The following is a 27,111-nucleotide window of genomic DNA, read 5'->3' as shown; positions in this document are numbered from 1 at the left end:
AAGTAATTTGTAAAAATATTGCATCCCCTTTCTCTGCTGGAAGCTATTTGTTCTTAGCATAAATTAGAAGAAAAGGTGTTTTGCTTAAAAAATAAGTGAGTTGCTCACCGTATTTCTGAATCTTATCTAGAATTGGCCTCACAGTTTGTGAACAGCCCAGGAATAGCCAATGTCTTAGCTTTGGAACGTTTGCCACTTTCCAGCTACAGCTGAATCTTATAGCCTCGTTTGGTTCCTGATGACTTTCAAATTCTCCTGATCCAAACGCAAACTCAGAAGCACGAGCATATTGTTGGTGGCAGTATTATAGACTGAAACATCCTCTTTGGATGGCAGTTCCTCTCCCAGGACTTCATTCTCCAGGTATGCACAGGTACACACAAGTGCCCAAAGGATAAACACACAGATCTATTGTAGCATATTTGTATTACTGAGAGATTAGAAACATCCTAAAATGTTAGCCAAATCACTTGGATGAAAAGTTTGGCTCTGCTTATTAGGTTTGGTGTGCAATGTGGAGGTGACATCTGTTACTTCCAGTGTATTCTAAATACTTTAGCTCAAAAAATGAGACCTGTACCTAGATGGACACCAAAAGGGACTGGTTAACAAATATTGCATATACAGGGGTGTGGGGTGGCTCCAGGGCGGGGGATGGCGGCAGCCTTTGTTGCCCTGGCTCCAGGACAAGCGGATGGATCCGGGGAAGTGCTGCAAAATGGCTGGCTCCCCAGCCAGCCGGTGTCATGTGCCTCCATGTGAAGAGACCACCAAACAGGCTTTGTGTGAGCAATAAAGCTTTTTAATCACCTGGGTGCAGGCGGGCTGAGGATTTGGGTAGGTAAAGGAAAATTACAGTCAAAGGGGGGTTGTTCTCTGGCGGGCAGGAGTGGGGGTTACAAGGTGCTCAGTGGGGGAGCTTTTTGAGCCAGGATGAGCCAGGAAAAGGAATTTCACAAGATAATGTCATCGCTTAAGGCAAGGACCGGCCATTTTCACTTCTTTTGTGGTGGAATGTCATCGGTTAAGGCGGGGCAGGGCCTTTTCACTTTTTTGTGATTCTTCAGTTACTTCAGGCCATCTGGGCGTATCTGTGCAAGTCACAGGGGATGCAATGGCTTGGCTTGGGCTCAGAGGCCTGACAGCCGGGAGGACGGGAGGATACTTACTACAGCTGCTCAGAAGCACCACTGGAAGCTCAGATGTGGGCGCCCCCGCCAGAAGAAGAGAAGGGTACAGAGAAGCTACAGAGAAGCCTCTCCTGATGCCCCAGGGAGCAAGCCGACTCCTTCCAGGCTCCAGGAACACCACAAAGCAATATGAAACCTGTTCATGAGAGGAGTGAGGAATGGCTTCCACCAAAGAAACGAGACCTCCCCGTGACCAGAGGGGATATGGGGAGAACTACCAGCGCTCCACTAACCACACACCCTCCAGTGATGCCTCTGAATGGTCCCAAGGGGTTGTGGTGGCCGGGCAGAGTCAGGCAGGAGCCGGAGTCAGCCGGGGGGTGGTGGACTGAGACCATCATCTGTCTGACAGTGGCCCAGTATGGCATGCTGTATAAGGTGGCTGTGCCGCCTGCCACCTTCTCACCAACTGGCCTCCCAATTGTGGTGAATATGAGCCCCTTGCCCCCGGGGAAAAAAAAATATTGCATATACAGTTGATTAAATGGAATGCTCCAGGGCTATTAGGAATGATGAAAATGGGCTGGGCGTGGTGGCTCACGCCTGTAATCCCAGCACTTTGGTAGGCCGAGGAGGGCAGATCACCTGAGGTCGGGAGTGTGTGACCAGCCTGATCAACATGGAGCTGTGTTTACTGAGTGGGGATTTCGCAGGCTGGAGCTAAGAATTTCCAGTATGCGTAACAGCCACAGCCCAAATATCTGACAGTGAGTTGCATAATTCCCGAGAGCAGGCCTGGACAGTGTCTGGGTGGGGCCTGGGAGCCACAGGAGACGCCCAAAGCCAGGCAGAGCCCAGGGGCAAGGGGGCGATAGGCAGGTGTGGCGCTGGGTGCGGCCCAGGGCGGGCTTGCACCCCCACACCCAAGGCAGCGGCCTGCTCATTCCTCAGCTGCAGGAGCCAGACGTGTGGAGTCCCAGTGGAGGCTGACCTGTGTCTCTTCATCTCCCTGGGAAAGGTGCTCCCGAGGTGAACGAGATGGCCTGGTGGAAAGCCTGGGTAAGTGGCAGCTGGCAAGAGAGTTGGGCTCCTGCATGGTGTTGGGTGCTGGTCACCAGGGAGGCCTGAGAAATGTAAAGTCGCCCTTGGCTGGGAGTGGCTCGTTCTACATTTGGCTGCCTCCTGGGCCAAGCATGGAGGGTGGGGAGGGGCCGAGATGAAACAGTCCCAGGCCTAGAGTGCCCATGGCAGGGATGGGACCTGAGCCGGGAGACAGGCCGATGAAGAAATCTAGAAATGCAAGGGGGAAGCTGAGGTTTGAGAGGAGTCCAGGGGAGACCCTTGCAGGGGTGAGGCCACTCAAAGGAGGGAGTGTCATGGTTGAGTCTTGTGTGTAAATGTGTATGGGGTGCACACACGTGTGCATTTGGGGAGAATCAGGCATACTGCTCCCGGCAGAGGGAACTGTGTCAGAGAGTCAGAGGGCGGGGAGCTTGGCTTTGAGGGAAGCTGCTCAGCACAGCTCGAGGGTCCTGGTTCCGGAGGAGATGGACCTGGGGAAGCAGGCAGGACCAGGTCCTGAAAGGCCTTGCCTGGCAGGCTGAGGAGTTCAGGCTTTACCTTAAGAGCAGTGGGACGGCATTGAAGGGCTTTGAGCGGGAGAGTAACCTGAACATGCTGTTGGGGACCCATCAGTGCCTTTACCTCCGGGATCAATGATGTTCATTTGTCAAGACTGGAGAGGGAAGAGGGGAAGCAGGAGGACCTGGCCTACTAGAGCCCTGAGGAACCCGGCGCTCAGGACAGCCCATCCCCAGCAGAACTGATGGGTTCTCAGGAGCTTTCCATCTATGCTTGAGCCTGAGGCCATCGCTGTGCTAAGGAGTTGAATATCCAGGAGGGGACAGAGGTGACATCTCCTGGCTGCCGGCTCTGCACGCCCTTTTCCTTTCCTCCCACGCAGCCTCAGGATGTCAGGGTGTCAGGGCTGCACTTGCTGTTTTGCAGATGAGGAAATGGAAGCTCAGAGACACTGAGTGACTTGCTAGGGTCCAATGGCCAGCAGGCTCCAATCAGAGAGCACTTGGGTCTCTCTGCCCAGCCCCAAGCTCTCTGTGAGCTTTTGTGGGGAACCGGGCTTGTCCAGCTTCAGGGAATCTCTAGATCATAGATGTCACAACCCAGGCAAGGGTCCTCAGGGTCAGACATGCTAGGTTCTGGACAGGTGGGACACAGAGGAAGCCAGGGTGAGGTGGGGCAGTTGTCCTGGCCCCCAGGGAAGCAGCCATCTTCCAGGACAAGGGGCCATGGCAGCCTCCAACTTCAACCAGGCTGCTGGGAACCTGCCTTTGAGGAGGTGGACATGGCAGGGAGAGCCCAGTGCTGGGTGCTTTCCAAAGTCAGTTGCTGGCCAAGGTAGTCTGACACTGGGCCTTGCACCCAGTGCAGCAGGACAAAGGGCTCTCCATGTAGGGACCTGCCAAATTGACAGGATCACTGTGGCACTCACTGAGTCCCTACTGTGTGCCGGGCCCTCCTCTAAGCACCTCACATTCGGTATCTCCCTTGAACCTCACAAGAAGTCTATGAAGGCCGGGAGTGGTGGCTCATGCCTGTAATCCCAGCACTTTGGAAGGCCGGGGCGGGCGGATCACCTGAGGTCGGGCGTTCGAGCCCAGCCTGACCAATATGGAGAAACTCCATCTCTACTAAAAATACAAAATTAGCCAGGTGTGGTGGGCACACGCCTGTAATCCTAGTTACTAGGGAGGCTGAGGCAGGAGAATCGCTTGAACCTGGGAGGCGGAGGTTGCGGTGACCTGATATAGCACCACTGCACTCCAGCCTGGGCAACAAGAGCGAAACTCCGACTCAAACAGATAAAAAAAAAGAAGTCTATGAAGTAGACACCAGTATTCTTATCCACAGATGAGGAAACTGAGGCACAAGTAGGCTAGGCAGGTGCCCGAACTCACTAGTAAGTGTCAGAGTCTGGGTGAGAATCTGAACAGCCTGACTCCAGGGCCAAAACTGTACCCTGGCCGTCCATGCCCCATGCGAGAGCTGGCTCGGGGCAGCAAGTTCACAGGTAGACCCCACCTGCAAGAGCTGAGCTTCCAGCGAGGACCCAGTGTCCTCTGGGCACAAAGCTGGACCAGGAACGGGATGGGAGGGGATGAGGGAACCACTGGAGAGACTCTGTCTGCAGGCAGAGCCCCTTCGCACCTCTCTTTTTGGTGTTGTCTTTTCCTCTGTGTCTCATAGAGACAAACCCAATCTCCCAGGCCTCTGGGCAGCCACATAGCGGGGGAAGGCCGAGGTGTGGCAGCTCCCCCGCGCCTGTCACAGAACAAGTTATATCAATAGATGTAGTCACAGGCTGGTCTGAATCACCTTTTCAGTGAAAATGTGCCTGTCTCTACTAGCACGGCCCTGGGCAAGACCCTGCAGGAGCCTGAGGCTGACCCTTCCTTCTCAGCAGGGGTTCTGGAGCTCCAGGAACCCACACTGATAGCCAGGGCTCCAATTCCTAGAACACTTATTTTCTAAAACCTTAGAGTGGGAAGTGAGACACAGGCTTCTTAATGCAGCAAAATAAGAACCAGCCTGGGAGCTGCTTACAAATGCTTCACCTGAGCCCTACTGCACCCCTGCTGGACTGCATGCTCCTGAGGGATGCAGTCACACAACCTGGCCACTAGCTGGTGCACCACAGCACCCGAGAGAGCCGGGACAGAGGGAAGCCGGCAGGCACTGAGAGCTGAGATGCCCCCCACCTTCCCAGACGACCTGCATTCCTGCGGGTGAAGCTTCCTTCAGTGGAACGTTCCAGGAACACTCATTGCCTGGGAAAGGTTGAGTCATCAGTAGGGCAGGGGAGGTAGATAGAGCTCAGCTTCTGAGTCAGGCTGGGGAGTCCCAGCAGCACTGCTTACTATCTGTGTAAGGGAGTCCAGCTCCCTTTCTGTAAAGTGAGGCATCAGTACTTATCTAGCACAACTGTTGAGGAAGCCATGACATAAGCATTGCATCTAAAGCACCTGGCCCAGGTCTGGCACACACAAGGGGCTCAAAGTGCTAAGAGGAGTAATAGCAGAGTGTTACTCCACAAGCAAGGGATGTCGTGTGTGTGTACACTGATGAGCAATATCTGGGACCACATTGGCTGTCTCTGGATGGAATTTCCATAGGAATTATTTCTAACAATTTCTGCTGTGCAACATGGTGCTAAGAAATGACTCACGAAGATCTGTCACCAGACATTTGAAATTAAAGCAAAGGGTTCAGAAAGATGCCTTACCTCTTACTCAAAGAAAAGATACTTACAGATATGCCATCCATGGGAATCTCTGTATTTTCAGAATCTAACCCAGGGCCTGGATGGATGGATGGATGGATGGATGGATGGATGGATGGATGGATGGATGTGGTAGTCAAATGGATAAGTGGGTAGGTGGGAAAGTAGAAGGGCAAATGATGGAGGTGATGGAAGGAATAAGTGAACAGGTGAATGGAAGACAAGACTGGATGGGACTAAACTCTTTTTCGTCCTGGAGTATCTCTGAGTCTCCCCCTAATTCAATACCTATCTCCAATATCCCTCCACTCTTTACCATTCCTCCACCCAAAACATACTTATGAGGAGTCGTCTGTCTTAATCATCTGAGAAATTCTGCAGTTTAAAAAGCCCTCAGGCAAGCCCTGAACTGGAGGCTTGGAAGTCAAGGGCTCAGACACCTGGTTATCTGGTTTATTTCACAATCTGCAGAGCATCCTGCGGGTTTTTCTAAACCTGACGCTCTGAGCCCCATGGGCCTGTGGACTTGCAAACACCCTGAACTATCAGGATGCTCAGCTGAGCCCCCGCCCTCTCAGTTACTATAAGTTCTAACTCCCCAGGAAGAGGGCAGACTGAGCTCAAACCATTCCTCAGAAAGGCAGAACCATGCCCAGCCTTCCAGCCTCATCTGCACGCTCTGAGGGCGGCGCATGCAGCTCCAGGAAGCCTTTGCTTAAGTGTTCTTTCTCACCTAACTTTGGGTGAGTTTGTCCCTTCCTGCTGCTGGTGGGTGATGCTGGAAGGAGCTGGGTGTGGCTGGGGCTGCTATCTGCCCTCAGATGGCACAGGCAGGGACAGGAAAGGTTTCGTGGCTTCTCCCCACAAACTCTGGCTCTGGCTATTCCACCCTGTTGGCCAAGGGGCTGAAGGGCTGAGTACTGGCCTGCAAGGGCTGGGCAGATCTCCGTGTCCAGCGGAGGGGCTTACCCTGTCAGGGCAGGCTACAAGATGGGCTGGGAGCCTGCTCTGCCCTCCCCATCCCTGCCTGCTTTGAGCAGGCCTGGTTCTCTTGCAGATTGAACAGGAGGGTGTCACAGTGAAGAGCAGCTCCCACTTCAACCCAGACCCTGATGCAGAGACCCTCTACAAAGCCATGAAGGGGATCGGTGAGTGGGTGTTGGCAGCCTTGCCACCTCTGCTCAAGACCTCTCTGCTCATAGCCCTGGCAAGCGGGTGCCAGGGGACATCTGGGGAGCTGGGGTGTCCCATGATACTCTGAGACTGACTCCACTACCCAGAGAATCACACAGCCTTCTGTTTCTGCAGTGAGGTCAGCACCCACCCTGCAGGACTGGACAGGAGGGTGCTGCTCTTCCCTGGGTAATGGGGGTGGGGAGGTCAGCTGTGTGTCCCTGTGAGTGACTTCCCATCAGTCTCAGCTTTCTCACTTGTAAAGTGGCCCCAATAATTCTTGGCCTCGTGTGTCACATGAAGTATGAAGGGGATGGTGCTGTACAACGCCAGGAACAGAGCTGGGAGTGTGAGGTGTGGGGAGTTTGTGGGGCTGACTGAAGGCCCCCTTGCCGCATGTCGATGGCCACAGAGCCGGCTCCCTTCCCATCTCCAGCACTTGCCCAGTGCCTCCCTCAGCACTACCGTGAGTGAGCGAGGGCTGACCTGAGGCCAGATTTAAATAGCTTGCCCAGAAAGCCCTCCTGACCTGAGAGCAGAGCATGCACCCTGACCTCACCCCAGCTGGGACTGACCCCTTAGCCGGCTCTGCCTGAGGATCAGGGGCATTAACGAGAACTGCCGCTCCTGACAAGTCCAGAAAACGTCCTCATGCCCTCTGCTTTCTGTGAAGTAGAAAGTTATCTCCACTTCCCAAATAAGAAAAAATGGAGGCCCAGGGAAATGAGGCTGGCTGCCCAATGCCACGCAGTTGCTGGGCCAGGCCTCGAATCCAGGGGTTGGACTCTTAGTCTTGACCTTCCCCTACTGCAACCAACACAAAGGAGGGCAGGGCCGGAGATCTCACTCGGCCAAGCTCCAAAGGCCCGGGCTGATGTCCAGAGCCACCCAGACCTCAGATTCCATCTTGTGAGATGGGCCCTGGGCACACCCCAGCATTGTGGTGGTGCGGGGTGGGAAATGGGGAGGCAGATTTCCTAAGGGCCTTGTTTATACCACGAAAATGGTCCAGGGGTTTGGAACTATCCAGGTGTCGGGTCTCAGCTGCTCAGCCACCAAGCAGCTGTCTTCACCTTGCCCTCCTCCACCCTCACCAGTGCATCACCCTGGGGGTAGAGGGTCACTCGCGCTGTATCCCTGCAGGGACCAACGAGCAGGCTATCATCGATGTGCTCACCAAGAGAAGCAACGCGCAGCGGCAGCAGATCGCCAAGTCCTTCAAGGCTCAGTTTGGCAAGGCAAGGGGAAGGCTGGTGGGGGTGGGGATAGGTGAGCCTTGGGGTTGGAGGTACAGCCTGGGAGGCAGCTCCATTCTGGACGACTTTCCCGAAGAGCCAGCCCACACTGGCAGCATGGGCACATGGAACCTGTTTGCACGAAAACAATTGTTCTTTATCGAAATTCAAATGTAACTGGCCGCCCTGTGTTTTATCTGGCAGACCTACTTTTAGGTGTCAGTGCCTGGGCCAGGGGCTGGCCTTCCCTGCTTCTTTTCCTGCCTCCTCTCTCACAGCATTCCTTCTCATGCACCCCACAGGCCCCACTGGAGGTCTCTCTCCCTGTCCCCAGGCTATCTCGCCCTGCCCCCTGAGCCCAGACCACCTTCTCTTTCCCATGCCCCGGGCATGCAGGCCTGGCTTCGCTCTGTTCTGGGGTGTGGGCACGTTTTCCTCGGTCCAGCTGCTTGCACCCACACCTCGTCCCTTCTGCCACCTGGGAATTCTGAGAACCTGGAACAAGTATGCCAGACCCTTTGTTTCTCCTCCCACCTGCCCTCCACCCCTAGGGCAAAGCCTGACATTTGGGGATACACAGTAAACACAGGATTAAATATGTACATAGCCATGGTTGCCTGAAGCCTCTAGTGACTCAAATCATTAGTTTGGAGATTCAACAAGGGAAGATCAGCTCAAATATTCTCTTGAAGAACCCAGTGTGCATTTTTACAGTTTCCCTCTCTTAGTCCTCACAGCTATACATTATTCTTTGCCTTCAAACATTTGGAGAAACTGGTGCTCAGAGAGGTTGTAAGTTGCCCAAGGTCCCAGAGCCTGTAATCAACAAGGTGGGGATTAAAATCCAGGTCTGACAAAGCCGTTGATCTCTCTGCTGCTCTGCAGATCAGCTGATGTAGCCTGGTGGCTCCTCGTAGCAACATGTGCCCTTCGAAGGAGGCACACGTATTTTATGGTGATGCCACACTCAGAGCTTGCAGTCTAGCTAGCAATGCCAATTTCATTTTACTGAGAGCTTATAATGTGCCCAGCACTGCACTGAATGCTGAGTTGAGTCACACACATCTCTCTATCAACACCCAAAGCAATGGGATGAAGCAGGAGCATGTTTGTCTCCGTGTAACTGGTAAAGATACTGATGCTCAGAGAAGTTAAGGAGCTGGCCCAAGAAACCCAGCCAGCACGTGGCAGGGCCCACGCGGAATCCAGCCCAAGCCCCTGGGCCCAGCCACCACGCCGCTGCCTGCACTCAGGTGGGCCTGGCTTATGACAAATACCACCTTTCCCTGTTCCTGCATTAGGACCTCACTGAGACCTTGAAGTCGGAGCTGAGTGGCAAGTTTGAGAGGCTCATTGTGGCCCTTATGTACCTGCCATACAGATACGAAGCCAAGGAGCTGCATGACGCCATGAAGGTAACCAGGCAAACAGGGCAGGGAAGTGGCAGGGGTGCTCACATGACTGGGTAGGGGCAATGCAGGGAACGGGCACCGGCAGCCCAGAGCTCCCCTTGAGCCACTGTTTGGAATGGCCACATGGGCCACAGCTGGGCCCAGTGAGCAGGCAGTCAGGTGCTCAGACTGCACCCAACACCTGGGGTCACTGGTCCCTGACTGACATGTTGAGTGGCCATGATGAAGCCAAAATCGGTACTTCTCAGAACCTCACAAACTCAGGTGTACAGTGGTATTGGAAACCCGCCTCTACAGTCCCAGGCATAGCCCCCTGGGTTTCCCTTTACCTCTCACTACTCTGCTTTTGCAGATTAATAGGGATGGGGACCCAGTAACTATCATCATTTTGTTTGAAAAGACACTTGCTGCGTGGGCACTGCCAGGCATTTTACACCCGTGTCCCCTAATCTACATTTGGGGCAGGGGAGGCTAATTATTCCTGTTTATGGATCAGGATGCTTAGGCTGTGGGACCTGGAGCAGCCTGTCTGACACCACCCAGCTAAGGAGGGAGAGCTGAGACAGGGCTTCCCCATCACACCACTTGCCCTCAATGTCCATCACTGAAGACAAGCATGTGATTTTCTCATCACATCCTCCCACTCCAAGTGGGACAGGGCAGTGAGGTCCTTCCTGAGGCTTAGGCATCTTGAGAAAAGAAGGTGTGGACAGAGCAGAAGGTCATGGCAGAGCACTCCAGCAGGCAGAGGTTTCTGTCCACAGGGCTTAGGAACCAAGGAGGGCGTCATCATTGAGATCCTGGCCTCTCGGACCAAGAACCAGCTGCAGGAGATCATGAAGGCGTATGAGGAAGGTAAGGGGTGGCACAGATGGAGGGGCTTGGGAGTGGCCACAAGCTTTGGCAGCCTGGCAGGGAACAAGGATCAAGAAGTAACCTGGACCACACTAGAAAGGACCCTTTGGGGACTTTTTTACCCACAGGTGCTGAGCACCTACCGTGTGCCAAGATCTGTGCCTGATGGTAACATTGAACTTGACTCAGACTTGATCTGTAAGCTCACCAGCTCCTCTTACAGCGGAGAGAGGCACGTGACCAACTCAAATCTCTGCGCTGAGGACGGTGTTAGTAGGGGGTGTGGACCCCAGGCTAGCAGAGGCCAGTCAGTCCTCCACAGTGTGTAGCCAGTGGGGAGTTTTGCTGGAGGCTTTGGCTTTGCCAAGCCTTGAGATGAAATGGAGCTTGGCTGGCAGCCCCTGGCCTGGCTCTCTGATCTGGTCCATCTTGTGCTTTGCGCTTGGCTGTGTGTGCATGTCACTTCTAGTTGTGAACCAACACCCAGGTGGCAGCCACTTGGACACCCGGGCATTGCATCCATGCCCTGTGCCAAGGACTTTCTTTCCTAGAAGGCTTTAATCAGGAGAAGTATGGGGAACAGGGCTGGAAGGAAGAAATCAGGCCCTGGGTAGGCTGTGGACCTCTGCTTGTGCCTCATGGTCCTGTTTCCCTGCAGACTACGGGTCCAGCCTGGAGGAGGACATCCAAGCAGACACAAGTGGCTACCTGGAGAGGATCCTGGTGTGCCTCCTGCAGGTATCACAGCCTAGGCTCTTGGGAGTGTCATGGTTTGGGGGTCCCAAGAGCTCCACCCCAAGGAGCAGCCCTTGAATAGAGCCACAAGAGTCAAGGCAGGGGCATGGGATAGCCCAGCAGCCAGGGCTCATTGCGTGTGTCTCAGCATGGTTAGAGGGTCCTGACTGCAGAGCCCCCACACCTGTCCTTACTCAGCCATGTGACAGCGTCCTGGAAGGGAGAGGAGAGCAGGGCCTTCGTGCAGGCCTCATGCCAGGCACTTTGCTTACCTTAGCTCACTGAATCCCCCAAGCCTTATGAGACAGTCCTTACCACCCCCATTGTACAAATGAGGAAACCGAGGGCTGAAGAGAATAACTGGCTTGCTGAAGTTTCCACAGCCAAAAAGCAGCAGAGCCATGCCTACCCTCCAAGCCCAGGATGCCCCCTCTGCCCTTAATGCTGTTGTCAGCTGGCCTGCCTTACAGATCCACCTCCTCTGTTCCTAGGGCAGCAGGGATGATATGAGCAGCTTTGTGGACCCGGGACTGGCCCTCCAAGACGCACAGGTGAGGCTGCGCCCAGCTGGCCATGTGGCCCCAACCCTGCCATCTGGACTCCAGCTCCTCTGCCCATGGGGGCTTTCTCTGACACTAAGCTGGGACCCACCCAGCTCAGCTCCCTATAGGCCTTTGCCCTCTGGTATCTGGGGAGGAGAGTGAGGGTGTTGGGGAGGAGGGAGCGTGACTTGGGGATGGGGGAGCACTAAAGCTCTGTCCTGGCAGCAACAGCCCATGAACCTGGGGATGCTGAGCCCCAGTGCTGGACACAATGTGTCCGGGTTTTATAGGTCTGCCTGCTGGCAGAGGGAAGCCTGGGGACCGGGCAGTTCCTAGAGCAGATTGTAGCCCAGGATGGAGAAAAGATTCTAAGCCAGAGCTGCTAGAGAAAGGGGAGCTCCCTGTCAGAGATGACCAAGCAGAGGAGCATGCTGGCCTGACAGAGTGGACAGGGCCCGGCCATGGCTGCAGCTCTGGGACTCTGGGGCTTAGTCCCTCACCTCCCTGGTCTCCCTCACCGGCTTATTGTGGGTGTTCCAATGCTAGGATCTGTATGCGGCAGGCGAGAAGATCCGTGGGACTGATGAGATGAAATTCATCACCATCCTGTGCACGCGCAGTGCCACTCACCTGCTGAGAGGTACCAGGAGGGAGGGGCTGGGGCCAGGGTCACAGCAGGTATCCTAGTCATGAGTCTCTCCCTCATGCTTCTGCCTTGCCAAGTCTAGAGTTAGGGAGAGAGCCAGGAAGGCCAGGACTCTTTCCCTGGCCACCAAGCGGGAGGTCAGGGCAGCACATTGATGTGCAGTCTCTGATCCGAGACACCGAGGGGCAGCGCAAGGAGGTCTGACCATCCCCTGAGCAGAGCCCTCTCCACAGTGTTTGAAGAGTATGAGAAAATTGCCAACAAGAGCATTGAGGACAGCATCAACAGTGAGACCCACGGCTCGCTGGAGGAGGCCATGCTCACTGTGGGTAAGAGCTCAGACATGCACATTTTTCAGGCCACAGGGCTCACCGTGGGGCAGCACCAAAAGAACAAAGGGCCTAGAGATGTGACCGCAAGAGAAATAATCCATGTCACCTTCACGGGATGTCCCCTCAATGCACACTCTGCCTGTCCCCTTCACCCAGGGACTGCTCCACCTCTAGAGTCCCAGTGTGTGCTGCCAAGGATTGGTCTCTGTGATGCCCATGTGGTGCCCAGTGCTGTGTGGGTGTGTGTGCATGAGGGTGTGTGTGCATGAGAGTGTGTGTGCATGAGTGTGTGTGTGCATGAGAGTGTGTGTGCGTGAGAATGTGTTTGCATGAGAGTGTGCCTGAGGGTGTGTGTGCATGACTGTGTGGGTGGGATGTGAGTATGTGTGAGAGAGACAGTGTGATGTGTGTGTGAGAGAGACAGTGTGTGTGTGCACACATGAATACATACGCCAGTGATTATGCCAGCTCCAACCCTTTGTGTACTCATGGCAGCCATGCAGGGAGCACTCTGGCTCTAGTTATGAAGCCCTGGCCAGCACAAAGTCACCTTTCTTGACGTGAGCCGGGGGCCTGGCCCCTGCCTTCATTGCCAGTTGAAGAAACAGTGATGTGTAGCTTGAGTCCAAATTGAGTGACAGATGGTCTGGTGCTGAGAAACACTGGGGATCTTCCCCACGGCAGGAAGTCAGGGCTACTCAGGAGGACCCACTCCAGAGCTCTCATGGGGTCCAGGGCTGAGATCACAATGAGAAGAGTCACTGCAGAGTAGAGAGCTGAGGCCCAGGGCAGAGGGACGTCTCTTCTCCCACTTACACACAGAGCCCAGGTCCGGACTCCTGGCCTGCAGCTCTCAGCTCCACACCAGGCTGCCTCCATGCAGAGGCCAGCACCCAGCAGGCTCCCTGCTGTGTCCTTGCCTCTCTGGGTGGACAGGGCCATCTGAGACACCCCAGCTGGCCTTGGATGCTGTGACACAATCCGGTCTATGTCAGGACATCTAATCACACCCCTGCTCCAATCTCAGCTTCCAAAGTTCACCCCTGGATCTGGCCTGAACCCGCCATGAATGAAGTCTGCCAGCAGGGAACAGTGAAGCCATGCAGTGCCCTGTCATGCTGGGCCTTCCTGTTTACTTACCCTTGAAGCCTTGCATCAGTCTCACTACCCAGATGAGTCAGAGAGGTCAAGTAATGAAACTATACTGCACCATCAAGGCAGGAAGTGAATACATGCCTACCTCACTCAAAGCCCACGCTCCTTCTACAGCCCTGGGTGAAAACGCCAACCTTCCCCACTCAGATGCCAAGTCTCTGAGCAGCACCCATGGGAGCAAGCATGGGCTCACTCTCTGGACCAGACGCCCCCAGGTGCCTTAGTCCTCTGGGGCCAAACTCCACATGTAACATGGGAATTCAAAATGCAGGGTTCCTGCTGCTAAGTGACAGAGAGAGGGCAGTCTGGGTTGAGAGCCCAGGGCCTGTCCTGAGTCTGAGCTGCCCTTGGATGGGCTTGAGCTGGTGTCTTCAGATAAGCCCCAGAGTCCGATGCATTTCACGTTTTACCCTTTGCCTGCCTGCTTGGGCCTTTGGAGCTGTGCCCAGTGCCCCGGGCTTCCTTCCCTGTCCCACACCACCTGACACAAAGCCTCTCACTTTGGGAAAGTCAGGGCACAAAGAAATATGCCAAGCCTTGCACAACACTGACTCTTAAGACCGAAGGCAAGACATAAAGTTGTAGGCAGTGCCACCTACCAGCTCCAGACATTAACATAGCTTTCTTGTTTGCCAGTGAAATGCACCCGAAACCTCCACAGCTACTTTGCAGAGAGACTCTACTATGCCATGAAGGTAATTGTCCTGTCTTCTGCTTCCTGACAGTCACCCTACATAGCACCAAGTGCAAAGTCAAGGAGCTCAAAGCCACCACCATCCTCCACACTGGGGAGTTCTCTTACCCCAACCTGTTGTGGATCAGAAAGGTTTTAGTTCTCAGGGTGAAATTGAGTCTGGGAAAGGGATGCTGCCTGTCTGGAGGTGAATAATTCCCTGAAACTAAAACCAATGCCTGTTTTCTCTGGTGGATAGTTGCTGATATCCCCTGAAGTTAGTTCCACACCCAAAACCCAAGCCCTCTGGCCACTTCTGCTTAGGAAATGAGAGCGGGCATGCGATTCCCTTGGTCATGTTCCCTGGCCAGGAATCCCTGGGCATGCGATTCCCCAGCTGACATGAGACTGGTCAGGGATGAAGGTGAGCAGGAAGGCCCTGCCTGTGAAATTCCTGGCTGAGCTGACTGCTGCTGTTGCTCTAGTAGGAAGTCTTGTTGGAGCAGTATTTCGTGTCTAGAATATGATATGGCAAACCAAACATAATGCAGTTTGGAGCACCTGGCATCATAAAGGAAGAGTTCTGGGCAGTGGGTGAGAAGGGATTGAGGGAGTGAACACCCTAAGCCACCAAAGCATCCCTCCTAATGCTTCCTTGACTGAAGCACAGGCTCCTTCCCTCCCTCTAAAAGCCCTAGAACCCAACCACACAGATCCGTCCATCACTCAGAGATGGACAGGAAAGGTGAGGCAGGATTTTGATGGCCGCTGTCTTGCCCAGGGAGCAGGGACACGCGATGGGACCCTGATAAGAAACATCGTTTCAAGGAGTGAGATTGACTTAAATCTTATCAAGTGTCACTTCAAGAAGATGTACGGCAAGACCCTCAGCAGCATGATCATGGTAAGCAGCCATTCCCAATGTTGAGGCCAGCCTGAAACCTAGACATTCGGGGAGACCTAGAGGCTGTGGCCAACGCCACGTGAGCCCCTCCCTTCCCAGTGGGCACCACGAGCTTGCATTCCTGACCATGTGGTGTGTGGAGGGAATAGCAGAGGTCAGTGTGGCTGGATCCCAAGGGGAGTTGGGGGCAGAGGGGAGATGCAGAGACCAGGGCACAGAGGCTGCCTTGAGTCCCACTCAGAAAGTTGGTTTCACATTTGAGTTATGGTGGCTCCTTGGAAAAGACACCAAATCCTTGCAGAAGAAGCCACCTCTGAATAGTCAATGAGATGCACTAGTCCGGTAGGAATCGGGCCCACCGCTCAAATCCAGATTTAAGTAGTCCTGGCAGCCAACTTCTAAGTCAGATGAGTGTCAATAGACTGTCTAACCCGATTCCAATTAGCAAGAGTTCTGGAGCCTTCAAAACACAGAGTGATTATCACACTGCGATAATTGGGAGAAACAGCTCATCTAGGGGTGTCTGCAAATTGAGGTCTTGATGATTTCATTAGCAGAAGTCACATTAGGACAAATATATCCCTAAGTCTTCTTTGGCTACTAAGTCAAGTCTCTAGCTCTTCCGCAAATGTCGTTGTTAAGTGCACTTTTCAAGAAACATAGCTGACCATAGATGGAAAAGACATTTCTGTTTCCAGATGTTTCAAGATGGGGCAGCAGGTGGGCATGGGGAAGGGATGGTTGGAATTATTCTTGGTTTCACTTTAGGTTCCCCAGCCAATCTTGTTGGGAGACAGGAGGGCAAGGCACACACCAGCCTGGACTGCTGCTATCACCTGCAGACGGTCTGAGCTGATTGTCATTAACCCTTTTAACCACACATGGTAACTTATGGAATCAGAGAGATTTCTAGAGATAGATGAAGCCACCCTCTTCAAATTTTATCTAATGTTGTAACTTAAGAAAATTGAGTTAGAATCACGAATACCTTGATGAAACATTTTCTTTTTAGTGTAGACCACAGATGTCATTAAAGCAAAAATGGTTTTCAATACTGATATGAGTTAAAAACTCTTACATTGAAATTAAGAGGCAAATGTATAAACACTCCAAGTATAACTCATGTATTTGAAAAAGTAAACAAAATTAATGCTTCTCTTTCTAAAAACTATTACGAAAATTGTCTTCAAAATAATAAAAATCACCAGGCGTGGTGGCCCACACCTGTAATCCCAGTGCTTTGGTAGGCCAAGGCGGGAGGATCGCTTGAGCCCAGGAGTTCAAGGCTGCAGTGAGCTAGGACTGCATCGCTGCACTCCAGCCTGGGTGACAGAGTGAGACTGTGTCTAGAAAGAAAAAAGTTTAAAAAAAAAAAATTAATTGTAGTTTGAAAACTGTGACAAGATTTCAGGTTCAAAACAGGCAAATTTTACTAAGCGGTGAAAAACAGACAATAACCATGAGACCTAAACTGCTCCAGAGTGTGGAAAGTCTAGCCCCAGCCTACCCCTTCCTCACCATGCTGCTGTGAATGAATCTACTCCCCTCTCTTGGCCGCACTGTCCTCAACTGCATGAAGAAGAATCTGGGTGACCTGACCTGGCCCATTTCCCAACTCTGTGTGCAGACCCTGGACTAGCCAGTCCCATCAGGACCTACCAGTATCTAAGAAACAGGGCTCCTCAGCCATCAGACCACAAGGTCAGTCTCATCAGGAGACAAACACTGTGGACCCGATGTGAATCAGCTGCAGGGTAGACCAGCTTGCCTTTCTCCTGCTCTGCCCTCACCACGTCTCATCAGGATGCACGGCAGTGCAGCATCAATCTCATTTCACAGATGAGTCCCACAGAGGTGAAGGGGCTTGCCTCAGCCACACCACCAGGGCGCGATGGTCCAGGCTCCTTCCACCCCCGGCCCTGCCCCCAGGTGTGTGCTGGTGCCTCACTCTCAGCCTTGGTTCCCAAGCTGCCACAGCAGGTGTTGAATAATGATGCATCGTGTTGTGTAAATGAATGGCTGGGCACCCCTGGCTCCCGAATAGAAGAACCCTGGGACAGCTGACCCCTTCCTTGTTTAGAAGTGGAACTGTCTCTGATTCATTTTCCACATCACTCCTGCATGTAGTTGCTAAGAGAATCAAAAGGACATGCAAAGGAATGGCGTGAAATTAAAAACAAGGAAAGAGGGGTGACGGCACAACCCCTGCAGCTAGGAACCCTGGAGGGCAGGGCCAGGTGCAGGCCAGGGGCACAGTTGTTAGTCATAACAACACGCCGCCATTGCCAAGCCAGGCACAAACAAGCCCCTTCTCATGCTCATGCATCTCCTGCCCACAGGAAGACACCAGCGGTGACTACAAGAACGCCCTGCTGAGCCTGGTGGGCAGCGACCCCTGAGGCACAGAAGAACAAGGGCAAAGGCCATGAAGCCAGAGTCTCCAGGCCGCCTCACTCAACCTCAGCCATGGACGCAGTCTCCAGGCCTCCTCACTCAACCTCAGCCATGGACGCAGTCTCCAAGCCTCCTCACTCAACCTCAGCCATGGACGCAGGTTGGGTGTGGGGGAGGAGGGGTCTCAGCCTTTTAGTCTTCTATTTCCCTGTTTCCAGTGCTTTCCAGCTGGGTTTCTGACCCAGAGGGTGGAACCAGCCTGGGCTCCTCTTCCCAACTTCCTCCAGGTCATTTCCCAGTGTGAGCACAACGCCAACCTTAGCGTTTCTCCAGCCAGACAGATGCCTCGGCATGAAGGGCCTGGGGGCTTGTGGGTCATTCCTTCCTCCCTGCAGGAGCTTCCCAAGCGGTCACAGAGTCTTCTGGGCACAGGTTATACAGACCTCAGCCCCATTCCCATCTACTGAGACAGGGTCTCCACAAGAGGGGCCAGGGAATATGGGTTTTTAACAAGTGTCTTACTGATACGCTTCTCTATCAGGCAGCCGGAGAGCTGGCTGGGAGTCCTTTTGTTTTAGAACACACATCCTTCAGCATCTGAGAAACGAACACGTATCCATCCCAACCAAGAAGCCATTAACATTCATCTAAAAATGTTAGGCTCTAAATGGATGAAAAATTCTCTTACCACCTTAATAACAAAACAAACTACAAAGTCCTGACCTAAGGACGCTGTGTTCTAAGCGACGTGGGCTCCCCTGGTGGCTGACCAGGTCAGCTGCCCTGGCCTCGCACTCCTCTGCATGCAGCACAGAAGGGCGTGACCATGCCCTCAGCACCACTCTTGTCCCCACTGAATGGCAACTGAGACTGGGTACCTGGAGATTCTGAAGTGCCTTTGCTGTGGTTTTCAAAATAATAAAGATTTGTATTCAACTCAAAGTGTCTTTGGATGTTTAGCAGGCACCAGAGTAGGACCAATTTAATCTGTCAGAAACAGCTTTGGGGAGCCACAAAGCCTGAGCACCCCGTGGGCATCTCCCAGTGGGAACACTGGATGGGCTGCACCCACCGCTGCCCTGGGGACATCCCTTGCAAATGAGGGTAGATTCTATTCACCTCTTGATGTGTAGGCTACATCCTCATATCTCAGGGTTAGAGAGGGATTTAAAGTCAGCAGGTCCTGTTCCAACCTGCAGCCTAACTATCCCCTTGGCATCCACCCGGGGGTGGTCCTTGGTGTGCTTGGGGTGCACTTGGGTACTCAGGGTATACTGGGGGTACTCAGGGTGCAGTTAAGTACTCCGGGTGCACTTGGCTGCCTCCAAAGATGGGGACTCACTGCATCCTTTGACAGCCCAGTCTTTTTCCAGTGGATGTGACCGGCAAAGTTCTTGCTTTACCTGAACCAAAATCAGCCGCATCAAGCCCACACCTCTGCCATCTGGGGCCACAACACTTATTCATTCCCAGTAACAACAGTTTGGATATCTGAAGAAGCCCCACAAATTCTGCGATGACTTCTGTCAAAGCCCGGTGTCCCCAGTCCCTTCAGTGGTCCCTCCTGGAGCCTGGTTTGGGGCCATCACCCCTGAACATGCTCCAGTTTGTGAACTTCCCCTTAAGTGGCCCTGAGGGGTAAGCATGTGCCCAGGAACCAGCCTGATCAGGGAGATGGGAACAGCGTGGGCTCTGAATTCACTTGGATGGGAGGCACATTCTGGCTCTGCCCTGTGCCAGCTCCATGACTTTGACTGTGTTAGGCTATTCTTGTGTTGCCATAAAGCAATACCTGAGTCTGGGTAATTTACTGGCTCACGGTCCTACAGGCTATATAGGAAGCATAGTGCCAGCATCATAAAGCAATACCTGAGTCTGGGTAATTTACTGGCTCACGGTCCTACAGGCTGTATAGGAAGCATGGTGCCAGCATCATAAAGCAATACCTGAGTCTGGGTAATTTACTGGCTCACGGTCCTACAGGCTGTATAGGAAGCATGGTGCCAGCATCTGCTCAGCTTCTGGGGAGGCCTCTGAAGGGACCCTACAGTCATGACGGAAGGTGAAGGGGGAGCCAACATCACGCAGTGAGAGTGGGAGCAAGAGAGGTGGGGGGAGGTGCCACACACTTTTAAACAACCAGATCCTGTTAGATCTCAAGATGGTGAGGACAGCACCAGGCCATGAGGGATCCACCCCCTGACCTAAATACCTCCCACCAGGCCCCACCTCCAACACTGGGGATCACATTTCAACATGAAATTTGGAGGTGACATCCAAACTGTATCAGTGACTGAGTCACTTACTCTCTCAGCTTCAGTTTCCTCACCTTTCTATGCAGGGAGGGCTCCCAGTTACAACTGCCGCCTTTCAAACCACCCCAGAGCCAGTGGTGTAAAATCCTCATGTATAATGTTCACAGATTCTGTGGGTCAGGAATTCTGGAGGGCACAGTAAGGTGCTTGTCTCTGCCCCAACAAATAAGAGGACTCAGTCTCAGTTGGGAAGACCTGAAGTTTGGGGTGACTCTAGGGCAAAGGGTTGCAATCATCTGGATGCCTCTTCACTCACACGTTGGGCCCCTGGTGAGATGGCTGAAAGGCCACGCTCAACTGGGACTGTCCCCTGAGCTCCTACATGTAGCTTCTCCAGCATGACGGCCTCAGGGTAGCAAGGGGTGGGGCTCCACGGTCTCCCAGTGGACAAGGAGGACACCACATTGCCTTCTGTGAGTTAGTGTTGGGAGTCACATGGCATCACTTCCCCGGTGCCCTATCAGCTGAAGACATCACAAGCCACCCCAACTTCAAGGAAAGGGGACACAAACCCCATCTGTCAATGAGAAGAGTTTCAATGAATCGGGGGACTGTTTTTAAATCCACCACAAGTGGTGCTCAGAATATTTAACAACTGCTGCGGCACAACCCACTCACCTGAATGGCTGTTGTCTGCAGGGGTGGAGCAGAGCTTGAATAGTGGCCCCTGCAGGGCCAGGCCTCAACCCTTAGTGCTGGATGGCAGGGAGTCTGTGGGGCCCCAGGGGAGGCTCCTGGGCGTTGGGGGTGCAGCAGCTATTCACCAACATGTCTTAGTCTTTTCAGACTGATACCATAAATAGGTGGCTTAAATCACAGACACTTATTTCACACAGTTCTGCAGGCTGGAAAGTCTAAGATCAATTTAGTTCCTGGGGAGGGTCTCTTTCTGGCTTGCAGAAGGCTGCCTTTTTGACACATCCTTCCATGACCTTTCCTCTGTGCTTACACATGGTCACGGCGGGGAAGCGTTCTCTCTCTCTCTCTTGCTCTTTTCATAAGATCACTATACCATCATGAGGGCCCCACCCTCCCAACCTCATCTAACCCTAATTACCTTCCAAAGGCTCATCTCCAAACACCATCAAACTGGGGGTAAAGGCTTCAACAACACACAATCAGACCATAACACAGCAAGGCAGGGGCCCTTCGGGAGTTTAACAACCTTTTAGTAGCTGTGTCAGTGTGTGTCTCTTGGATCCCAGCCCTGGGTGAGGATTCTTTTTCCTTTTCTTTCAGTTCAAGTCAAGCTCTGTGTGCAGACTTGCTTTCAGTGCTGAGCCAATGCCCAGCTGCTTTCCACCAAAGCCCTTTAGAAAGGATTTAGAGGGGCCGGGGATGGTGGCTCAGTCTGTAATCCTAGCACTTTGGGAGGCCAAGGCGGGCAGATGATGAGGTCAGGAGATTGAGACCATCCTGGTTAACATGGTGAAACCCCCTCTCTGCTGAAAAATACAAAAAAAAAACCAAACCAAAACAAAACAAAACAAAAAAAAATTGCCAGGCGTGGTGGCAGCGCCTGTAGTCCTATCTACTGGGGAGGCTGAGGCAGGACAATGGCGTGAACCCGGGAGGCAGAGCTTGCAGTGAGCGGAGATTGCACCACTGTACTCCAGCCTGGGTGAAAGTGAAAAAAGAAAAAAAAGAAAGAGAAAGAGAGAGAGAAAGAAAGAGAGGGAGAGAGAGGAAGGAAGGAAGGAAGGAAGGAAGGAAGGAAGGAAGGAAGGAAGGAAGGAAGGAAGGAAGGAAGGAAGGAAGGAAGGAAGGAAGGAGTGAAAGAAAGGAAAGGAAAGGAGAGAGAGAGAAAGAAAAAGAAAGAGAGAGAAAGAAAGAAAAAGAAAAAGAAAGAAAGAAAGAAAGAAAGAAAGAAAGAAAGAAAGAAAGAAAGAAAGAAAAGAAAAGAAAAGAAAAGAAAAGAAAAGAGAAAAAAGAAAAGAAAAGGAAGGAACAGACTTAGAGGATCTCTCTGCCCCGCAAGCCCTCCTGACCACTGGTTTGATGGGTTCTTTTGCAGCCCACCCCAAAACAGTCCTCATGTGGCCAAACAGGAGCCTTGAGAAGAGCTGCAGCCAAGGAAATTTGGTCACATCCAAGTACGTACCCAGCAAGGGGATCTGCTTAAGCAGAGTCATAAAGTTGATTAATTTCCCCTGATGGGGCAGAATGGACATCACCCTTACTGCCTTCCTGCCAGCAGAGAAAGCTGGGACAGGCCTGGAAGCAGGAGGTCTCCTCAGATTAGAGGGAAGCTCTCTCTGCCTGGGGTCAACGCTGGAGCAGCATGGGTGTAGGGGGTCACAGCCCTCTGTGCTGACTCCCACCAGGTGACCCCCATGGCACCTGGGGAAGGAAGCAAAGGGGACCTGGCCAAGACACCAGCAGCATCCACAGCACCTGCTAATCATTTTTGCTGGAGTAACCTTTCGGGCACTTCTGGTAAAGCAGACACATTCCACAGGTGCTTTTGCAATTGCTCTTTGGAATGTTTTAAAAACACACCTGTATTTTTAAAGATAATTTGGAGTCTGCCTAGTTTAATTTCAGCATAGGGGAAAAATAAGGGAGTAGTGACAAAGATTCTTTGCTTGAGCAAACTAGAGTCAGGCTCCTGAACCTTCTAGGCTCATCTGTGTACTTTCTTGTAAAATCCAGTTTGAGCAAGAACCCCACAAAGTCAATTCAGCAAGAACCCCCCTTGTTCCTATCTGACCACTCCCAATATCTGATCAGGGTCCTCATCCTCCACCTTCCCAGGCGATGTCTGGTCACCCTGACCTTTCTTCAGCAGGTATCCTGTTAGGTCAGTTTAGCCAGCATCACCCTCACCCCTGGCGTTTCCTCTTGGTAATTTTCCATCTTTCAACTCCTACCTGCCCCATGGCTCCAACTCTCAACTTCTCATGTTGTTTTTAGAATGAGCCTGACTGTATACTGAGGTCTGTTTTCGCTTATTGCAATAGTCCTGAATAAAATCTGGTTTTGCTACTTTATCGTCTAGCTCTGGTTTTTCTTTGCCGTAGGTATTCCATGCTTGTAGCCTTGCCATAGCTCTATCATCATTGCTTTTTAATTCCCTCCAAGAGATGATATGTACATATACTCCCTCTTTATCCACAGATCAATGTTTTGCATTTCCTAGGAGCTGAATTCCTTTTCTTCCATTGCAGCACTGGCTGGGAGAGAAGGCACAACATGGTCCAGCATACTGAGCCCCAAGTTTGTCCTGCAGCATGATTTGAGACACAGTGTTTGTGCCGCACAGAATTATGTGAGCTGTCCAATAACCTTTCCTACGTTTGTTTTCTGCTTAAACTACAGAGTAGATGCTCTTGTTAGCACCTAAGAACACTCTTGATTACGCAGAACTACACCCTAACGACATTTTATCTGTTTACGTGTCCCCTCAGAAAAACTGTGAGCCCCTTGAAGGCAGGAACTTGTTTTTAAACATTCAGGGCCTAGTAGATAGCAGGCATTCAACGAATATTTTTGAATAACAACAAACAAGAGTATGGACTTTGGGAACAGGAGAGCCTACTAGCCAGTGAGCCTGAGCCAATCCTTGATGGCCTCCAGTTCTCTGAGAAGACTCTCTGGGCCCCCTTAGGCTCCCTGTGGAAGAAAACTTACCCAGCCAACCCTAATAAAAACACTTCCCAGACAGATCTAACAGGACAAAGTGGGGTCGCTCCACTCTTTCGGCAGCTCCTTCACCCCAGGTGCTGTTTGGGGTTCTGACACTGCCATGGCATGGCCAGCAGGATGGCCCCTATGGCCGCTGGAGCTGCTCTGTAAGAGCTTCCCACCCCTGACCCGCAGTCCATGAGGGCAAGGCCAGAACCGGGCACATGCCCACCCATGTTGGTCTCATGCTCTCAGGGGGTAGAGCTAGCATGTTGGACTTGGCTTGTTTAGGGTCACCTTCCGGAGGGTTGACAACTATCATCAGCAACGATGATAGAGCTATGGTAAGGCTACAAGCAAGGAATACCTACAGCAAAGAAAAACCAGAGCTAGACGATAAAGTAGTAAAACCAGATTTTATTCAGGACTATTCCAATAAGTGAAAACAGACCTCAAAATCAGCATTCCCTTGGCAAGGAATAAAGGGGGAATGGATTTGTGGTCAGCAACCCACAATGTTACCACCGCCAAGCATTCTGCCTGCAACAGGGTGGGGCTGGCCAGGGGAGGCTGCACAGGGAAGGTGAAAGCTGTGCAGAGTTTTGTAGGACGACTCAGTGCTTATCAGGTAGACGGATAGGAAAGAACATTCCAGGGAGAGGGAGGAATGCTAACAACAGCAGGGGGTCTGGTCTGTACTGGACATGCGAAAGGAATGGTGTGTCCATATCAACAGAGGAGGGAGAGACAGAAGAGAAAGAGCAGGTCAGGGCCTGAGTCAGAGCGGGCTCATGCTGTGGGGCTAAGAAGCTCAAAGGATTTCCAGGGACAGTCGGGAGGCTTTACAGGGATAGGCAGGGGATGATCTTAGCCTGGCTTTCATAAGCCTCTGGCTTAAGTATGGAAGGTGAGTCTGCGTCAGGGAGCCCAGCGCCAAAGTGTTGCAACACTCTAGGGAGACATGCAGACCAATTCCCTGCCACCTAACAGCCCTGCGCTTTGGGGTCCTGGGTTAATTTCCTGGGAGAAGGCTGGCCTTGGCTACCTCTGTCCTTGACCAAGGATGTCGTTTTAAATATTTGTGATGTGTCCTAGGTCACTGCATCTCCGTCCCTGCAGTGAAGAGCAGACACTGATTCCCCAAGCTCCTACTCTGAGGCCACAAATATCTGCAATACCTCGGTGAGCACTAGGCCTGAGTGTGTTTGCAGGCACTTCCATGGCCCCATGCAGGTGTCCAAGATCCCTCGTGGTGGACCCTGCGTGATGCCCTAGCGCGGTGACTACCTGTGTTCCTGGGCATCTTCCACGGAATTCTGCGCTCAGCCTGGGGATTCATGCGGGCGCATCTCTGTGATCTGCTCTGGAGCAGGATGTACATCAGGTCTCTCAGACCCGAGTCCCTGGTGCCTGGAGCTCAGCCTTGACTAACGTGCTCGGCCCACCCTGCTGGGCCAGCCAGCTCCTGCTCGGGGCCACAGCCCTGTAACCAAAGCTTCCTTCCCAGGACTCAGGAATTCTCCCACTCCGGAATGCCTTGCTGCTGGGGTGACCAGGTCTTCACTTGTGAAACAGGAGTCAGCCACCTCAGCCCCGTGCCTGGCCTGGTGGAACACGGGTCACCGCCCCAACCTGGGGGCAGCCGCCCCATCCCAACGCAGTCGCTGCCGTTCCCCATGCCTCGCTGTGCCCAGCTAACTGGGGGACTTGTCCCCTGGGAACAACTGGGTACCCAGGCTGCCTTTGGTTTCAGCCCCTCCTCCTCTTCCCGGGCTGCCTTTGCTGCCTTTGCTCCCCGGACGGCCCCTTTCCCCGGGCTGTGTTCACAGAGGCTGGGAAGGGTCCCTTGCAGACAGATCTTGGACAAGGTCGCGTCCCCATGCCTCCCCTCGTGACCAGCAAACTCTTAAAAGCGGACCCTGCCCCAGAGTCTGTGTCGCCTCCAACCCGCAGTCAGGGCGCAGCGCCGCCTCAGTGCCGCCTAGTGGCGCCAGGCGTGCCTGGAAACCCGCGCCCGCAGCGCCCTCTCCTAGCGGCTTCCGCCCGCAGAAAGGCTTTCTCCGGACAGAGAAGCGGGCGCGCGGGGGCGGAGGCGCGGGGCCTTGCGCGAGAACCTGACTCTCCGCCGCAGCAGCGGAAGCCGGAGTGACGCGTTCTGTTGAACACCAGTTTTCTGGAGCGCTGTGTGTTCTCACAGCTGAGCAGTCTGTTTCTCCAATCAGGTTTCAAAGCCACTTCACTGCACTGGCCCCTGTGGGTCACTGTTGCACCGCCCTGACCCACGTGGGTCACTGAGTAGCGACCCGCCGGGGCCACCTGGCTGGACGAAAGAGACACACCTTGTACTTAATCCGTGAGAAAAAAAACTTCAGTAAGAAACAAATCAATAGACAAGTCAAAGACTAGGAGAAAATATGCATAAAACATAACAAGTGACTTGATTCCTGATTCTGAAGTATTTAATAATTCCTATAACTCAACAAAAAGTTCATTCTTTTTTAAAAATGAGCAAAAGGCTGGGTAAACTATTCACAAAGGAACGTAGACAAATGCCAGTACACACATGAGAAACGCATACACATCCACAAACTTCAAACAAGCCCACCTCATATATTTCTGGCGAGTAAGGAAAAGAATGCAAACACTTTTGAAAATAGTTTGCTTGTTTCTTGTAAATTTAAACAAATACCCTATTATGTAATCTAGCGAGTCCATCCTTAGGTTTTTATCCAAGGATAAAGAAGTGAAACTCATATCTAACAAACAGACTTATAAAACAATGAAAATAGAAGCTTTATTCATAAAAGACAAAAACTAGAAATAACCCAAATATTCATTCACAGGAGAACGACTAAACAGACTAGGTTGAATCCATACAATGGAATGTTAGCAGACAATAAAAAAAAAAATGAACTATTGATACCACCTACTACACAGCAGAAGCTCTGAATCGTGTTCCTGAATGAAAGACGTCAGGTATGAAAGAATATACATTGTACAATTCCATTTATATGAAAAAAAAATCTGTGGTTTAAAAATCAGACTACTATTAGGTTGGTGCAAAAGTAATTGCGGTTTTTGCCTTTTTTTTTTTTTTAAACAAAAATAGTTTCGTCGGGGTTTGCGGATGGAGTGGCATGGCAGAGGTTAGCTGAAGGGGGCATGAAAGAACTTTTTGGGGGTGCTAGAATGTTCTAAATCTTACAGTGGGGGAGGGACAGGAATGCAGGCATTTGACAACACACATTGAATTGTAAAGTTTAAGATTTTTACATTTCATTGTATGTAAATTACCTGTCAATAAAAACACTATGAATAGAGCAGTTATGAATATTTGTGTGTAGATTTTTGTGCAAACTTAAATTGTAATTTCTCTGATAAATGCCCAGGCATGTGATTGTTGACTAATGTGATAAGTGCATGTTTTTTGAGCAACTGCCAATCTATTTTTGGGAGTGGCTGTGTGTATCATGTTATATTCCCACAAGTAAGGGGTGAGAAATTTGGTTTCTCTGCATCCTTGCTAGCATTTGGTTTTATCACTACGTTTTTATTTCAGCCGCTCAAATAAGTGTGTAGTGATTTCTCATGATCTCAATTTGCATTTCCCCAAAACCTAAGGATGTTAAATATATTTCCACATGCTTATTTTCCTCAGCCATGAAATGTCTCTTCATGTCAATTGCCCA

General features: G+C 52.1%; 1 protein-coding gene and 1 pseudogene across 2 annotated transcripts; both read left to right on the top strand.

Annotated features, from left to right (window-relative positions):
- Window positions 1–2,092: 2,092 nt before the first annotated feature.
- LOC102145365 (annexin A8) lies at window positions 2,093–18,425 on the top strand. 2 transcript variants are annotated; one of them, XM_005565214.5, is made up of 12 exons: window positions 2,093–2,189; window positions 6,485–6,575; window positions 7,744–7,838; window positions 9,137–9,250; window positions 10,012–10,102; window positions 10,761–10,840; window positions 11,329–11,388; window positions 11,926–12,019; window positions 12,259–12,354; window positions 14,149–14,207; window positions 14,967–15,089; window positions 17,429–18,425. In XM_005565214.5, the coding sequence occupies exons 1-12, from the start codon at window positions 2,169–2,171 to the stop codon at window positions 17,486–17,488; spliced, it is 984 nt and encodes a 327-aa protein (XP_005565271.3). In that variant the 5' UTR covers window positions 2,093–2,168; the 3' UTR covers window positions 17,489–18,425. The 2 variants fall into 2 exon arrangements, with proteins under 2 accessions (XP_005565271.3, XP_045255875.2); XM_045399940.3 differs by lacking the exon at window positions 12,259–12,354.
- Window positions 18,426–18,999: 574 nt separating this feature from the next.
- Window positions 19,000–25,540, top strand: LOC102116345 (uncharacterized; annotated as a pseudogene).
- The last annotated feature ends 1,571 nt before the right edge of the window (window positions 25,541–27,111 follow it).

The sequence above is a fragment of the Macaca fascicularis genome, chromosome 9 (assembly GCF_037993035.2).
Source record: "Macaca fascicularis isolate 582-1 chromosome 9, T2T-MFA8v1.1".
NCBI lineage: Eukaryota > Metazoa > Chordata > Mammalia > Primates > Cercopithecidae > Macaca > Macaca fascicularis.
Note: the sequence above shows the minus strand (reverse complement) of the source record. Positions and strands in the feature narration are given on the sequence as shown.